This window comes from Lacerta agilis, chromosome 13 (assembly GCF_009819535.1).
Source record: "Lacerta agilis isolate rLacAgi1 chromosome 13, rLacAgi1.pri, whole genome shotgun sequence".
NCBI lineage: Eukaryota > Metazoa > Chordata > Lepidosauria > Squamata > Lacertidae > Lacerta > Lacerta agilis.
Genome location: NC_046324.1, coordinates 13175744 through 13192542, shown reverse-complemented (window position 1 = coordinate 13192542; position 16799 = coordinate 13175744). Strand labels below are relative to the sequence as shown.

Below are 16799 nucleotides of genomic sequence, written 5' to 3'. Positions count from 1 at the left end.
TTTCAGCTGCAACCCTTAACTGTTGAGCATTAATTGTACATAAGTTCAGAGAATTGACATTTGCTCTTCCAAATGCTGATTCCTTTAATTATTTCAGGAAGAGAGTGAATCAGCAATTTGATCACCATTAAAAGAAATGAGCAGGGAAAGTTTCATAAAGTGACTTTTGCAAACCCTTGTATATGGTCTTGAGACAATTGTATAGAAGGTGATTAATAAATGGGTGATGATGATGATGATGATGATACTCTCCACCATTTCACCTATTATAATAGGGACATGCTTCATTATGCATTGGTTGTATTTGGAATATGATTTAATGCTACAGGAATGAACCACGGTGAGCCTCAGGCTTCCAGCCCTTCTCTTCCTCTAGCTTTGCCACAAGGAGGAGATTAGAAGCTTCCACCTTAGTTTAAACAGAGTTTAGTGTGCCATCTGAAACCTAAACTGTGGTTAATCTCAACTATGGTAATAATAATAATGATGATGATGATGATGATGATGATAATAATAATAATTTATTATTTATACCCCGCCCATCTGACTGAGTTCCCCCAGCCACTCTGGGCGGCTCCCAATCGAGTGTTAAAAACAATACAGCATTAAATATTAAAAACTTCCCTAAACAGTGCTGCCTTCAGATGTCTTTTAAAAATAGGATAGCTGCTTATTTCCCTGACATCACATGGTTAGGTGAAACAAGCCAGCTTCATAAAGTAAGACAAAGTTTATGTTTAATTTCAAGATTAACCAAGTTTGAACAGGCCTTATCTGGGGTGGCTCCCTGTCTGTGGAATGCTCTCCCTGGAGAAGTTTGCCTGGCACCTTCATTATACACCATTAGGCGCCAGGCAAACATCAAAATCTCCCCAACAACACAGAGGAGCCCAATCACATTCTTGGCCATCCAAACATATCCGCCCAGCAACAGAGGGATGTCTTGCTAGACCCCACCGCAACACATGCTCTCCATGAAGGAGAACATGCTTTTGAAAGCCAAGATAGCGTTTATTCTTTTATTAAAGACACCCCAGTACTGATGTGTATTCTGCTTGTGTGCGACTGCGTTTGCATCGCATGAATAAATAGATTGACCTTCCCTCACTCGGTGCTGCCGCCTGGAAGTAAGGGAGGGAAGGTGCTGGACCGGGTCGCTGCCTGAGCAAGATAAGGGAAAGAAATACAGTAAATAGACAAAAGTACAAAGATTCACAAAATGTTTAGCTATATGAGTACCCCTGTGTACCCCCGCCCCGAAAAAAGCACCGGGGACACCTGTGCTTGAAAAACAGTTGTCCTACAATGCTATAAACTGATCAAAATTGACCTCAACTGCTAGTGTTAATGTAGCAAGATGCCCATTCTGTGCTGTCTTAGTGTTCATATGAGTGGGACGTGGGTGGCATTGTGGTCTAAACCACTGGGCCTCTTGGGCTTGCCGATCAGAAGGTCGGCAATTTGAATCCCCACAACGGTGTGAGCTCCTGTTGCTCTGTCCCAGCTCCTGCCAATCTAGCAGTTCGAAAGCATGCCAGTGCAAGTAGATAATTAGGTACCGCTGCAGTAGGAAGGTAAACAGCGTTTCCATGCGCTCTGGTTTCTGTCATGGTCCTCCGTTGCGCCGTTTAGTCATGCTGGCCACATGACCCGGAAAGCTGTCTGCTAACAAACGTCAGCTCCCTCGGCCTGAAAGCGAGATGAGCGCCGCAACCCCATAGTCACCTTTGACTGGACTTAACCATCCAGGGGTCCTTTAGCTTTGCCTCCATGTGAGTATATTTATAAGGATGAAATAAGATGCATTGATGCCCCGCTCAAAAGATTTAACATCTCGAGATATCAAGGAGAGAACTGAATCTTGAAGAAAACTTGTAGCATCTCATACTAACCAAAAGCGTAATCCTGCATCCCTGAAGATGCAGCTTGGTAGGTACAGTGAGGTACCAGAAATACCAGCATATGCTCTTAATAAGTGATGAAGTGATGAAGCACATCTTCCCATCTTATTTGGCATAAGAACCAGAATTCATTGAAGTTTGAATTCTGTTTTACCTTGAGGTCTGTGTAACTAGGACAATAATAATGGGTTTACCGAAATTATTACTTATTCATCTGACATTGACTCATGAGCAACGGCATCTTGTTAAGTTAGAATTGCCAGATTATAATATCTAGCACAATGTTATATTTGTTTTATATATTAGATTTGACTTTTAAAATCAGCTGCATGGCAGAATAGACCCCGTATAAGTTTCTCCCCTTTTTTGCCTGTTCAGACTCTGAAAATGTCAAACCAGTGAATAATGCTTTTTTCCTGCAACGGTGTTTGGCATCAGTAATCCCCACCACAAATTGCTATGGGTGTGGTAAGAATAGGATATTTTGAAGCAACTATGTGGATATAGAAGGATCTGGACCAAAAGGAAGGGTGTTGCCAGCTAACATGGCATATTAAGTGCTACACAAGAACCTCCTAATTTTATTCCATTTCTGTATAGTTGAAACATAATGCCTCAGCCTAAAGGCTTATTTATTAATTGCTAGCAGTCCTGTACCTGATGTTGCTCGGAAATTCAAAAAAGAATCCCAAAAAGTCAGTGCAGATTTTCAGAGGCGTAGGAAGGTCAGGTGGTACCCGGTGCGGAAATTTTCTTCTCAACCCCCATTGATTCCCCCCCTGCAAAAATTGTTTTACGTTATTTCATATTTTCTTACAAAGGAATAATAACAAGTAATAATAATAATAAACTTTTATTTATATCCCGCCCTCCCCGGCCGAAGTAGGGCTCAGGGTGGCTAACATCAGATACATAACATTGGTATAAAATCAAACAATAATTAAATTACATCCTAAAAACATCTCAAAATCAAATTAAAGTCTAATTAGATGGCTTTCCACAGGGTTAGGGTTGGGAACAGTAAGTGCTCCACTGAACGGAAATTTCAGCCTTCACGACATAGGAAAACAGCCAAATGAACAGCTATTTTGGTGGAGGAGGGTCAAGATATTAACTGATAGGCATGAAATTTCATATATAGCTATATAATCCCTAGTATAGTAAGATAAGACCTTTGGAGCAGGCATTTTTTTAAAAACAGTTTTTTTTTAATGAACTGCCCTAGTAGGGCAGTAATTGTTCCTTGATAATTTGTCACCCCCTCCATTATGGAACGTGGGGCGGTGCGCCCCCATGCTACGCCCCTGCAGATTTTAATAAGTGGAGAGCCAGCATGGTGTAGTGGTTAAGAGCAGTGGACTCATAATCTGGTGAACCGGGTTCGCTTCCCCGCTCCTCCACATGCAGCTGCTGGGTGACCTTGGGCTAGTCACACTTCTCTGAAGTCTCTCAGCCTCACTCACCTCACAGAGTGTTTGTTGTGGGGGAGGAAGGGAAAAGGAGAATGTTATCCGCTTTGAGACTCCTTAGGGTATACATAAAGCGGGATATCAAATCCAAACACCTCCTCTTCTTAAAATGAGTGCAGTTTTGAATGGTCCAGTCCACCAACTTGATTCAAAATGGTACCCCGTTGTATCTAAACATAGGCAAAAGCTGCTAGGTCGTCTCAGCAATGAGGTGTTCAAATTGCACAGCAAGCAGACAAACAACTTTCCAAAACACACAGCAGATTCTTTTTACCCTGCTTTTTTATTTAGATGTTCAGGGCCGCTAACAAACAACAAACCACAGGATTACAATAAAACAGAATAAAATTACATCTGTCCAACAGCCAAAGAGATAAAATAGTTGTTGGTTAAAAGCTCCCCACCAAAACACTTCAGATATTAGCGATGATGGAAATCAACTGCTTGCTTGACCTTTTTAGTGTTTGTGTATGTTTTATAACCTCCTGAACAGCACTTTCTGTCTGCGTTGTTTTCAAAGTGTGGAAGTGATTCGGCTTGGACATAGCTACTTCGTCAACTGGGATAATAAAATGTATTATTCCAAAGAAAACACACCCGCTGAAGTTCGGACCACAACTCTCAGCGAAGAACTGGGGCAGATTGAATACATTTTTTCAGACAAAACAGGGACCCTCACTCAAAACATAATGACTTTTAATAAGTGCTCTATTAATGGGAAAGTATATGGTAAGTTGGTGTTTCCTGATTCCGGCAACTTTTTGTTTTAATGGCATTTCCATCAAATTCAGGCTCGTTTTATTGAGATTACTTTGAGTTTGATCCAAAGACCACAAATGGAAGGGGAAATAATCACCAGTGCTGTTTCACAAACACTTGTGCAAAGGGTTCATATGGTGCAACAGTAATAAATGACAATGATGATGTTTTACTAAAATTTAAAGGTCAAAATATAAAATTTCTAGACAAACTTTTAATTGGAAAAAGGCTTATGAAAAGAAAGCGTATTTTAAATAAAAATGGGGAAAGATCATTGGTACGCCTCCTGCTTGCTTGTATTATTGTCCTAATACCCAATACAGGGTTGTTTTATATATATGGAGAGAGAGAGAGAGTAGTTCACAACAGGGACAGATTTTTAGCTGCCAAAAGGGGGCTTAATGACAAGACCATCCAAGTATTGACAGGTGCCTCTTTATTGGGGATTTATCAATAATCTAGTACTAGTCTGAGTGCAGTTTTTTTGAATGTGCAACTTTAATCTTGAAGCTCTGTGTGTGATGAGGTGCTTGATCCTGTCTTCTAGTAACCCTCCTGAAATTCATCCCCCAAAGGAAAGCTATTCACAGTGCAATCCTATACATGTATACTCAGAAGTAAGTCCCATTTGGTTTAATGGACCTCACCTCCAAATAAGTACACACAGGATCGCAGCCTTAGGTACCACTCTAACCTCATTTACCTGAGAGCAGATCCCGTTGAATTAAATTAGACTTACTTCTCAGTAGATGTGACTAGGGTTGGGCTTTTAGTTGGCATACTCTTTGAACTTAAATTGAATGTTCTCTGGCTTTTGCTAATTTAATTTTTTTTTTCAGGTGAAGTTGGCCAGAAAACACTAATTGATGAGGTACAGTGGTACAATATTTTATGTGCCTTATCGGATTTTGCTGATTTGTGAAAAGAGCAAGTAAAATATTATTTTGCAAGTTACTTATATAGCATAGTAAAACTGAACTTTCATTTCCATCTGAGCAACAGCAGAAACAGTTGCCCAAATATAGATACAGTATGTCAAGGCTTTGTATTTTTGGTTGCTAAAGCACCAACTTCTGTTTCTCTCCCTGTTGGTCCTGCTGCGTCCCAATATGATTTTTAAAAACCCCCTTTTTGAATGCAGTTTCACTTAATATATACATTTTTGCACAGCAAATTCCCCTAAAATAATGCATCTTTGTTGTTGTTGTTGTTCAGTCGTGTCCGACTCTTCGTGACCCCATGGACCAGAGCACGCCAGGCACGCCTATCCTTCACTGCCTCTCGCAGTTTGGCCAAACTCATGTTAGTAGCTTCGAGAACACTGTCCAACCATCTCATCCTCTGTCGTCCCCTTCTCCTTGTGCCCTCCATCTTTCCCAACATCAGGGTCTTTTCCAGGGAGTCTTCTCTTCTCATGAGGTGGCCAAAGTACTGGAGCCTCAACTTCAGGATCTGTCCTTCTAGTGAGCACTCAGGGCTGACTTCTTTGAGAATGGATAAGTTTGATCTTCTTGCAGTCCATGGGACTCTCAAGAGTCTCCTCCAGCACCATAATTCAAAAGCATCAATTCTTTGGCGATCAGCCTTCTTGATGGTCCAGCTCTCACTTCCGTACAATACTACTGGGAAAACCATAGCTTTAACTATACGGACCTTTGTCGGCAAAGTGATGTCTTTGCTTTTTAAGTGATCCTTCATGGATCACTGCCTTGTCGTGGCGAAGGGGCTTGAATTACTCAGGGAAGCTATGGACAGGTCAAGATGGACAGGTCATAGTGGAGAGTTTGGACCAAACGTGATCCACCTGGAGTAGGAACTGGCAAGCCACTCCAGTATCCCTGCCAAGAAAACTCCATGGACAAAGACAACAGGCATCTTTGTATGTTTTCACAAATACATGCATTTTTATGGACACTTTGCCCTAGTACAGTATATCATTTTGCACACATTACTTGACTGGAGAACTGCATTGCAAAATTCAGAGAAGTGCAAATTTTGAATGGTGCCTGTGTTTTGGTCCTCATATTGTTTCGTGAATAGATTTGGAGTGGAGGACAGGAGTAAAACACGCCATCGTAACTCCCTGAACCCACCAGGCGCCACTATTTGAAGCTCTTTTCCCGTATCCTTCCCACTTATGGGAACACAAGAACGTAAGATATTTTGGCTCAGGCGAATGGCCTGGCTTGCCCAGCATCCTGTTCTCAAAGTGGCCGACCAGATGCCGATGGGAAGCAGGCGAGAAACATTATGGGGAACAATAACTAGAAATTCCGTGGGAGTTTCGTTTCTCTGATGAAACTTACTGTAAAAGATATGCTCCCAGGGCACCCTTTCCCCCTCAACATCCAGGGTGAAATCTGCCAAGTAAAAGAGACTTGTATACTTCTAGGGCTAATGGAATAAGTTATCACTGCTGATGCAATTTGTGCAGGCTTTCAGGCTAAATGTTAAAAGGCAAGACAATAACAAACACTTGATCTTTTTCATCAAGTGAAGTGCAACGACACACATGCCAAGACTCTGCAGCCGGCCACATCACCAATGATTAGTATTCCTGGATTTGTAGACACAGAGGAAAGAAAAACTCCCAAGTCTTGTTTGCATCTTGCAAAATTACTGTAATTTTTCACTTGCTTACTCAGTCATTCCCAAACTGTGTGCTGGGAAAGAACTGCTGGTGCGCAATGTTACCCAGTCACAGCATGTATGAGGCTTTGCTGCATCTCTGTATGATTTGCTGTTCTTCTTTTTCTTATTAATTTTTATTAGTTTCCCAAATTTTAACAAATCAATCCAAATTGTTTAAATTTAATACATTTTTTAAAACAGTAATTAGGTTCCCCACTCCTGTTACAAACATATGTCCATCTCTTCCTGGTGTTGCTACTTCATTCTTCTTCTTTAATCACCGTCTCATCCTTCTATTAATTTTAATCCATTTTCATAGCTAGCCTTTGTTCTCTGTATGATTTACTGTTCTGACCTGGTCTCCTACTAATCATCCCCTGCCAGGGCAAGTTATTCTCCTGTGCAGGCCCAGTAGCAACAGCCAGCGTTCTGCGTTGATTTTATTCGTTCATTTAATGTTTAGTTTTGGTTTTTAAAACCACTTTAATAAAATATAGTAAGGTGGTTTATAACCTGAAAAATGTAATAAAACCAATCCATAAATATCCATAAAACATAACACCAGTAAATACTGGTTGGTTAAATGGAGAATTTCATCCTGTGAAGGCCTGTCTAAGCAGTACAGTTTTCTGAAGACTTCTGAAAGAAGGAAGAGACGGTTCATGTGGAAGGGCTTGTCACATGAAAATACCCAGTGAAGGGAAAATAAACCTTGGGGGCTAGTGTGGGAACCACGAGAAATCCCCCATCTCCGTTATTGAGGTGGACGTGGGTAGCATTGTGATCTAAACCACTGAGCCTCTTGAGCTTGCTGATCGGAAGGTCGGCAGTTTGAATCCCCGCGACGGAGTGAGCTCCCGTTGCTCTGTCCCAGCTCCTGCCAACCTAGCACTTTGAAAGCACACCAGTGCAAGTAGATAAATAGGTACCACTGCAGCAGGAAGGTAAACGACGCTTCCATGCGCTCTGGCATCTATCACGGTGTACTGTTGTGCCAGAAGAGGTTTAGTCCTGCTGGCCACATGACCCAGAAAGCTGTCTGTGGACAAACACTGGCTCCCTCAGCCTGAAAAGCGAGATGAGCGCTGCAACCCCATAGTCGCCTTTGACTGGAGTCAACCATCCAGGGGTCCTTTACCTTTTTTTTACCTACATCTAATGTCATTGTAGTATCAATTAATTGCCCCTCCCAACCTGTCCAATTTGGGTGCTTCTTATAAGGATCTGGACTGCAGAACTGAAAAGGTTCCTCACCCTTGCTGTAGAGCATGGGTAGGCAAACTAAGGCCTGGAGCCGGAGCCGGCCCAATTGCCTTCTCAATCAGGCCCACAGACAGTCCGGGAATCAACATGTTTTTACATGAGTAGAATGTGTCCTTTTATTTAAAATGCATCTCTGGCTTATTTCATAGAATCATAGAATCATAGAGTTGGAAGAGACCACAAGGGCCATCCAGTCCAACCCCCTGCCAAGCAGGAAACACCATCAAAGCATTCCTGACAGATGGCTGTCAAGCCTCCGCTTAAAGACTTCCAAAGAAGGAGACTCCACCACACTCCTTGGCAGCAAATTCCACTGTCAAACAGCTCTTACTGTTAGGAAGTTCTTCCTAATGTTTAGGTGGAATCTTCTTTCTTGTAGTTTGAATCCATTGCCCTGTGTCTGCTTCTCTGGAGCAGCAGAAAACAACCTTTCTCGCTCCTCTATATGACATCCTTTTATATATTTGAACATGGCTATCATATCACCCCTTAACCTTCTCTTCTCCAGGCTAAACATACCCAGCTCCCTAAGCCGTTCCTCATAAGGCATCGTTTCCAGGCCTTTGACCATTTTGGTTGCCCTCCTCTGGACACGTTCCAGCTTGTCAGTATCCTTCTTGAACTGTGGTGCTGACCCCTGCTTTAGAGGATTGCTAAGGACTCTTGGCAAATCAAAATTCGACTCAATTGTCTGTGGACAAACGCTGGCTCCCTCGGCCTGAAAGCGAGATGAGCGCCGCAACCCCATAGTCGCCTTTGACTGGACTTAACTGGCCAGGGGTCCTTTACCTTTACCTTTTTACCTATTGAGGTGGAGCATAAGGAATCAGGTGCTCCTTAAGCTACTCTGGGCACAGTGGAATTTGCTACCAAGGAGTGTGGTGGAGTCTCCTTCTTTGGAGGTCTTTAAGCAGAGGCTTGACAGCCATCTGTCAGGAATGCTTTGATGGTGTTTCCTGCTTGGCAGGGGGTTGGAATGGATGGCCCTTGTGGTTTCTTCCAACTCTATGATTCTATGACTTTGTGAATTAACTCAAGAACGTTGAACCCAACCTCATAGCAAATGGGCAACTAGTGCTGCTCTCTCAGCAGTGGGGTGACATGTTACTAGTAATGCGCTCCTTTGAGCAGTCTGGCCTTTGTATTCTGCACTTATTTCAGCTTCCGGACCAGATACAATAGCAGCCCCACATAAAGTGTTTTACAGTTTCTGGGACTCCTGCTCCACTGTAATGCTGAGGTATTTTAATTTCCTGCAAGAAAGATCCCCAACCTTGCTTTCTTCTTATCGTTTTCGCGTGTGCTTTTCTTTTGCAGAAGAAAACGCCTGTGGATTTCTCATTCAATCGGCTAGCCGACAGAAAATTTCGCTTTTATGACCACAGCCTAGTTGAATCCATTACAATGGGAGACCCAGAAGTCCATGAATTCTTTAGGCTGCTTTCTCTCTGCCATACAGTCATGTCCGAAGAGAAAACCCCAGGTAACCTAGATAAATAGGTATGCTTTAATTTATTTAGGACATTTGTATATCGCTTGGTGATTCAGATTTCGAAAGGGGGCAAATGAGGATTATACCACCAAACTCAGTCTGCCATCAGTCAGCCTCCACCTGTCTTCCACCTTACTTACATCCCGTCCAGGTGATGGTGTTGGCTGTCAGTCACCATCTCCTCCTTTGTTTCTATGTTTCCTTTTCGACAATAATTTTTATTAGTTTTCAATGACAATAATCGCCTCATTATAACAATGCCAAATTAGAATACAATTACTAATCCCAATCATTCAGAAGCTAAATGACATAATATAGGTGGCTAGAATTGATGGTTTGATGATTTACTTTGTTTCTGCATCCCAAAATCTCCCAATTACATTCCATTCAAAATAACAATCTCTTATACAACAACTGCTACATCAACGACATCCATTCGTCTTGACACATTAAACGATTTGTAAAGCTATAGGTGAAACATTCAAACCATATCCTTATTCCTCTTGTGTGTGACAACTATTCTGTCCATGGTGTTCCTTCCTGTCCTTGTAAAATGTTATGTCTATCTTTTCCCAGTTGTTGCTGTTCTCCACCATGCCTTGGGCGGAGCTAATATTCCATTGTTGTTTCAGAAGTTCTCCATTGCTCCATCCTGTGTGTCGTCGTTTTGCAACTTCAACAGCAGCTGCAAAAATCACACTGTCCCAATAAATATCTCTGTGTTACCTTTGTAGAGCTCAGCTAGGAGGAGAATGGAACGAAACCAGAATTAGTTGGCTCTCTGGCGCCACCTAATGTTCACCTCCTAGCCTTCTGCTCCAATAGCCTCAAAGGGCCCCAGCCTCCACTGGCTTACATGATGCTCCTAGGATTCTGTTTTGGGTCCCCCTCAGGCTTCTTGGCTTACCCCATACCTCTCCCACTCCATTAATCATGGAGAGAAGGTACCAAGTGAATGTGGGGAAGCCTGTGCTTGAATGAACACAAAATTTTGCAACCCTGCTAGAAAGTAGGGTTCCTACAGTAGGTCTAGAGAACCTCTGAGCACAAATGAAAAATAATAAGGGAGTTGAAGAGGCAGTATGAAAACTCCAAATCTGCTCTTAACCTGTACCCCAGGTACAAGTGGCACAAAAGCATTTCAGAGAAAGAAGGGGGAAGAGAAAGAGACTCTCAAATGAGTGGGGTACTATAATACGTGTAAGATGGTTACAGATTTTTGTATTCTTTTCAGAACCCATACAATGTCTGCATTACTAATAATTAATCATTAAATTTTTGGACCTTAGTTAGAGGCAGGGCAGTTTACAGTATAAAAACACAAAAAGTGCATAACACAATAACAAAGAAAACACACACACCCTGTTTAAAAGGTCATAAAGGTAAAGGTAAAGGGACACCTGACCATTAGGTCCAGTCGTGTCCGACTCTGGGGTTGCGGCGCTCATCTCGCGTTAATGGCTGAGGGAGCCGGCGTACAGCTTCTGGGTCATGTGGCCAGCATGACAAAGCCACTTCTGGCGGACCAGAGCAGTGCACGGAAATGGCGTTTACCTTCCCGCCAGAGCAGTACCTATTTATCTACTTGCACTTTGATGTGCTTTCGAACTGCTAGGTGGGCAGCAGCTGGGACCAAGCAACGGGAGCTCACCCCGTTGCGGGGATTCGAACCGCTGACCTTCTGGTCAGCAAGCCCTAGGCTCTGTGGTTTAACCCACAGCGCCACCCACGTCCCTTTAAAAGGTCATAGATTGTATAATTAGCCAAAGGCCTGCAAGAAGATGAATGTTTTTGCCTGGTGCCTAAAGTCATTAGTTAAATGCAAACCCTAACATAATTTGGTGTTGAATATGGCTGATATATTTTCATGCGTTGTGGGGTTGTTGCTGGTGGTGGTGATTGAAGCCTGCCTACAAAGGAATATTTTGCTTTTGCTGGATCGTATTGTGCAGTCCGCTGCTATGACAAGATTTGACAAGAAAGAAATGGGCCATACTCTAGTGATTAACTCAGATACAACACGTCTTGGCTTGCCCTTGTCCGTATCTGTTTTGAGACATGATCTCATAATGTGTAATTGTCTTGCTTTGGTTTGTATGGATGCAGATTTTCTAACTTCAAACAGCGCAAAGTCTTCCATTCATGGTTAAAAGCCTTCTTGCCAATTTGAAGTTGATTGAAGTTGATAAATATGTTTGGCTACAACAAAAGTCAGGGTCTTTGAGTTTGAAAAAAACGGAGCTATTATAAATGAGCTGTGCTGGCTAGTAGTAGTTCTTTGGTGTTACATCTCTTTTTAAAACATTCATTGGAGATCAGACTTTTGGAAATCAGACTCATTTTTGGCCCGTGGTAGGTTGGTGCAAATTTCTTCTCTATATTCACTCTTCAAAATGCAGCATGGTCAATATGGTGTAGTGCTTAGACCAGGCATGGCCATACGTGGCCCTCCAGCTGTTTTGGGACTACAATCCCCATCATCCCTGACCACTTGTCCTGTTAGATAGGGATGGTGGGAGTTGTAGTCCCAAAACATTTGGAGGGCCAAGTTTGGCCATGCCTGGCTTAGACCATGGATAGGCAAACTAAGGCCCAGGCACCGGATCCGGCCCAATCACCTTCTAAATCCGGCCCGCAGATGGTCTGGGAATCAGCGTGTTTTTACATGAGTAGAATGTGTCCTTTTATTTAAAATGCATCTCTGGGTTATTTGTGGGGCCTGCCTGGTGTTTTTATATGAGTAGAATGTGTGCTTTTATTTAAAATGCATCTCTGGGTTATATGTGGGGCATAGGAATTCATTCATCCCCCCCAAATATAGTCTGGCCCCCTACAAGGTCCCCTGCTGAAAAAGTTTGCTGACCCCTGTTAGACCAAGGAAACACATTCATGATGCTCATAGGCATAAAATGAGATACGTATTTCCCTGTAAGCAATCTTTGGCATTTTGGAACAAAGGCAGGATATAAATGTAACAAAAGAATGGTAATAATTACCAAAAATAATTGAGCCTTCATGTGAGTTGGTAACAGTAAGATACCTATTCTTTAGAAGGAGACACAGTACTTACACAGGATGCTTCCAGACAACCTGTTTGTTGATAATTCATCCTGACTTGTTTGCAAGAGAGTTTAGGCAAAGTCAGTTATTTAGCGAGCATTCATTCTTATTTGTTTGGGGGAAGTTAGATCATGTTGTGTCAAAGTGTGTGTTCTTACACTTTCCAGTGTATTTTCCTCAGCATTTTGGGGACGCGGGTGGCGCTGTGGTCTAAACCACTGAGCCTCTTGGGCTTGCCGATCGGAAGGTTGGCAGTTCGAATCCCCGCGATGGAGTGAGCTCCCGTTGTTCTGTCTCAACTCCTGCCAACCTAGCAGTTCGAAAGCACACCAGGGCAAGTAGGCTTCGGGAATGCACTTTTGTTTTCTCTTGTGAAACCACATTCTGCCGTCGCAACAAGTATACCACTAAGTGACTTTAAATCAGTAACACAATGGTTCAGGAGGCAGCTGTCCTTCCCTGCTCTGTCTGCCTCTACTGTTAGTGCTCCTACCATTCCAGTAGCCCATTGAGACTCGGAAAGAAAGGGAAATCCAGCTGTGGGTGCCTGCCCTTGTCTCAGCATTGCCAGCATCGCCATGCATCACATCCAAACATGCCTTGGCTTCTCTCGCCCTGTCTTTTAGCAGGAAGAGTGCAGTTGCCATTTGCTGCTTGAGTGCTCGCCTGGGCAACATGTCCTTCTCACCCTAGGCGAACTGTACGAAACCAAAACTCATTTATATTTCATTTGACATGTACCAAGGTTAAATTAAGTCCTGGCAACAAAATTAGTTTCAGGGTTGAGCCCTGGCTTGAATTAATCCCTACTGCCGACCCCGTCACATGAATGTGCTTGAGAACGACATTTTATATTACTATGACTAAGCTTTGATACTGAGGAAATTACTCATTTTTATCTGTTTATTGGCGAGATCTCATACGAAATCTCCTGACCTTTCAACAGATGCAGTTTCTCAGCCATAAAAGGATATCTTTTTATGCTTATTTACTGAATCACTTCAGCAGAATCAGAGTGCGTGGTTTCAAAAATCTTGCTCTGCGTCTTGCAGCAACACATGCCTGGGTTTTTTTTTTACCACATTGCGAGACGCTCACATGTGGGGTTTGGAACTGTCCTAGTTTCCGCACATTGAATATCAGCCAGATACTCTTTTTGTGCTTTGTACTCTTCTGCAACTAAATTTAAATTAAAAGACCACGACTTTGGTCACTTATGCACCATGCATTTAGAACACTATTGTACAGCATTAACAGCCATTTCTTCCTCCAAACTTTGTGTAAACAGATCAGGACGAATGCTTAATGAACAGGTCCTCTGGTCATTTCCAGTCATTTCCCTCAAAGCCTCTGGCTGGAAGCAACTGCAGTTCTCTCATAGTGATGTGCCCTTCAAGTGATTGTAACATGTATATGGAAAAGTCACCATTTGTTGTTGTTGTTGTTTAGTCGTTTAGCCGTGTCCGACTCTTTGTGACCCCATGGACCAGAGCACTCCAGGCCCTCCTATCTTCCACTGCCTCCCGCAGTTTGGTCAAACTTTATGTGACCATCAACACTATTATTATTTTAATGTATATCCTGCCCTTTCTCTTGGAGGGACCCTAAGGTGGCACATCAAACAGTCAAAGCTTCCCTCAAAGAATCCTGGGAACTGTCATTTGTGAAGGGTGCTGAAAGTTGTGAGGAGAACCCCTATTCCCCTTGCAGGGGATTCCCAGAGTGGTTTAATAATTCCCAGAGTGGTTTAATAATCAGTCCCTCAACCCAGGTAACTCTGTCAGTAGTAGGTTATTAAGTCCATTTTTTAATCTATTAAATAGTTTGGTTTTCTTGGGGGGGGGGAATGTTTCGTTTCCTGTATGGTTATTCTTTAATGCATTTTCCCTTAACCAATAAATACCACTACTGGCAAAATGAAATATGTTAGATATAAACAGATAAATAGAACGATAGCCTACAGTGCTACCTCTGGTTACGAATTTAATTCGTTCCGGAGGTCCGTTCTTAACCTGAAACTGTTCTTAACCTGAGGTACCACTTTACCTAATGGGGCCTCCCACTGCCGCCATGCCACCGCCGCGCCATTTCTGTTCTCATCCTGAGGTAAAGTTCTTAACCTGAGGTACTACTTCTGGGTTAGCAGAGTCTGTAACCCGAAGTGTTTGTAACCCAAGGTGTTTGTAACCCGAGGTACCACTGTACATGGAAAAAAAGACTGCAAAAGGATGTCTTTGGAACCTGGCAACTATCATTTGTGAAGGGTGCAGAGAGGACCACTCACCTTCTGTGGTGGGTGGCATTGCGGCCAGGCATCTGGGCCCTGGTGGTGACCCAGTTTGGGGGAGGGGAATTGATGCCTCCACCGTGCCTACCCCGGCTGTGTCAACTCTGCCCGGTCAGTCTGCTGCCGTGGGTATTTTAAACCATGGCACAGCCTTCTCTCACCTCCTCGCTGCTGAAGGGTGCAGAGAGTTGTTAGGAAAGCCCCCTATTCCCCTCGCAAAGTGTCATGGACGTGGTTGAATCAAATGCCTGGGAAGAGTCTGACTCTGGAGATGAAGGATTGCCAGTAGCCTACAGAGGGAACCAGAGTCTGACTCTGGAGACAAGGGAATGCAGCTACAGACAGGGCAGGAGTAGATTAGCTTGGCCCCCCTTCACCAAGAGTTCCCAGATTCAGATAGAGCAGTAGACTCAGACTCAGACAGTGAGCACGCAGGGGGAGGGGAGGAGATAGATGGCATTGAGGGGGTTGTTATGCAACCAGGATAGAAACAGCAATTTAGAGGGCTCTTATTTTGAGGGGGGAATTCCACCCACCTTCTCCCCAAACCAGAAGAGCTGAAAGGGTTAAAATACAAAGGAAATACAAGAGAGGAAGGACTGGACTTTGGCGCCCTTCGTGCTGTGACGGGGCAGAGACTCAGAGTGACCAACTCGTAGCTAAAGGCGGAAGGCTTGGAGCCACTCTCTGTATGTTGCTTGTAAACTGACGTCCATAAAACTGCCAGAGACTCATTAATTCTTATTGGAGCTTGCTTGCCTGCCTGAGATCATCACACAGAGCTACAATTCCCAGGGTTCCGTGGGAAGAAGGACTGACCATTAAACACTCTGAGAATTGTAGCTCTGTGAGGGAAGCAGTGTTCTCCCAAGAAGCCCCAGAGTCACTAGCTAAGGAGACAGAACCAGCTGCTGGAGATCCAGAGACCACCAAGCCTGAGACTGACAGGCAAGAGCCCACATAATATCCCATAGCACCAGGGCCTGTAAATTCAGGATGCTCACAGGTACCTTCTATGAAGCCCGAGGAACCAAACACCTTCCACTGTACCTCACTGGTCCAGCAGTGCATGGAGCTCACCAGGCCAGAGATCATGGGAAGAATAAGGAACGCCTCTCTTCAGGCCAGAGGTTTGACCCTTTAAGAATAAGTTATCCAGAAGGGGGCAGAGCCTGGGACAGGTCATCTAGGAGCAGAGGCTTTGAAAGGCTCAGTTTGCATGTGACTTTTGTTGGAGCATGTGGCTCACTGGGAGCTTTCCATGGTCCTGCAACTCCTGACACTATTACTACTGCTACTGCTACTACTATTATTACGGGAGCTGGTGGCGCTGTGGTCTAAACCACTGAGCCTCTTGGGCTTGCCAATCCGAAGGTCGGCGGTTTGAATCCCCGCAGCAGGGTGAGCTCCCATTGCTCCTGCCAACCTAGCAGTTTGAAAGCACACCAATGCAAGTAGATAAATAGATACAACTGCGGCAGGTAGGTAAATGGCATTTCCGTGGGCTCTGGTTCCCGTCACAGTGTCCCGTTGTGGCAGAAGCGGCTTAGTCATGCTGGCCACATGACCCAGAAAGCTGTCTGTGGACAAACGCCAGCTCCCTTGGCCTGAAAAGTGAGATGAGCGCCGCAACCCCATAGCCGCCTTTGACTGGACTTAACTGTCCAGGAGTCCTTTACCTTTTACCTATTATTATTATTATTATTATTATTCCCTGCCTTTTTCCCTGATGGGACTCAAGGCGGCTTACAGGTAGAAACAAGAATCGGTGAAACCAGAAAGAAAACATAATTGAAAACAATTAAACATTAATAGAATTTAAACTATATACATATAAAAATCTGTTTAAAACATACAAATAATTACAATAAAAACAGCATGGCACCAGCTATGTCTCCTCCCCATTTGGGTACTCAAAATTAATGGCTCTATCAGTA

At 43.5% G+C, this 16799-nt stretch overlaps 1 protein-coding gene across 2 annotated transcripts in view; it reads left to right on the top strand.

Moving 5' to 3' along the window:
* The window catches only part of ATP8B4 (ATPase phospholipid transporting 8B4 (putative)), a 94082-nt gene that overhangs the window by 47029 nt on the left and 30254 nt on the right, over positions 1-16799 (top strand). For both annotated transcript variants that reach the window (XM_033167880.1, XM_033167881.1), the window contains 3 exons: positions 3891-4099; positions 4969-5000; positions 9341-9506. In XM_033167880.1, coding sequence (XP_033023771.1) covers positions 3891-4099; positions 4969-5000; positions 9341-9506 — 407 coding nt within the window. The remainder of the gene's footprint in view (positions 1-3890; positions 4100-4968; positions 5001-9340; positions 9507-16799) is intronic.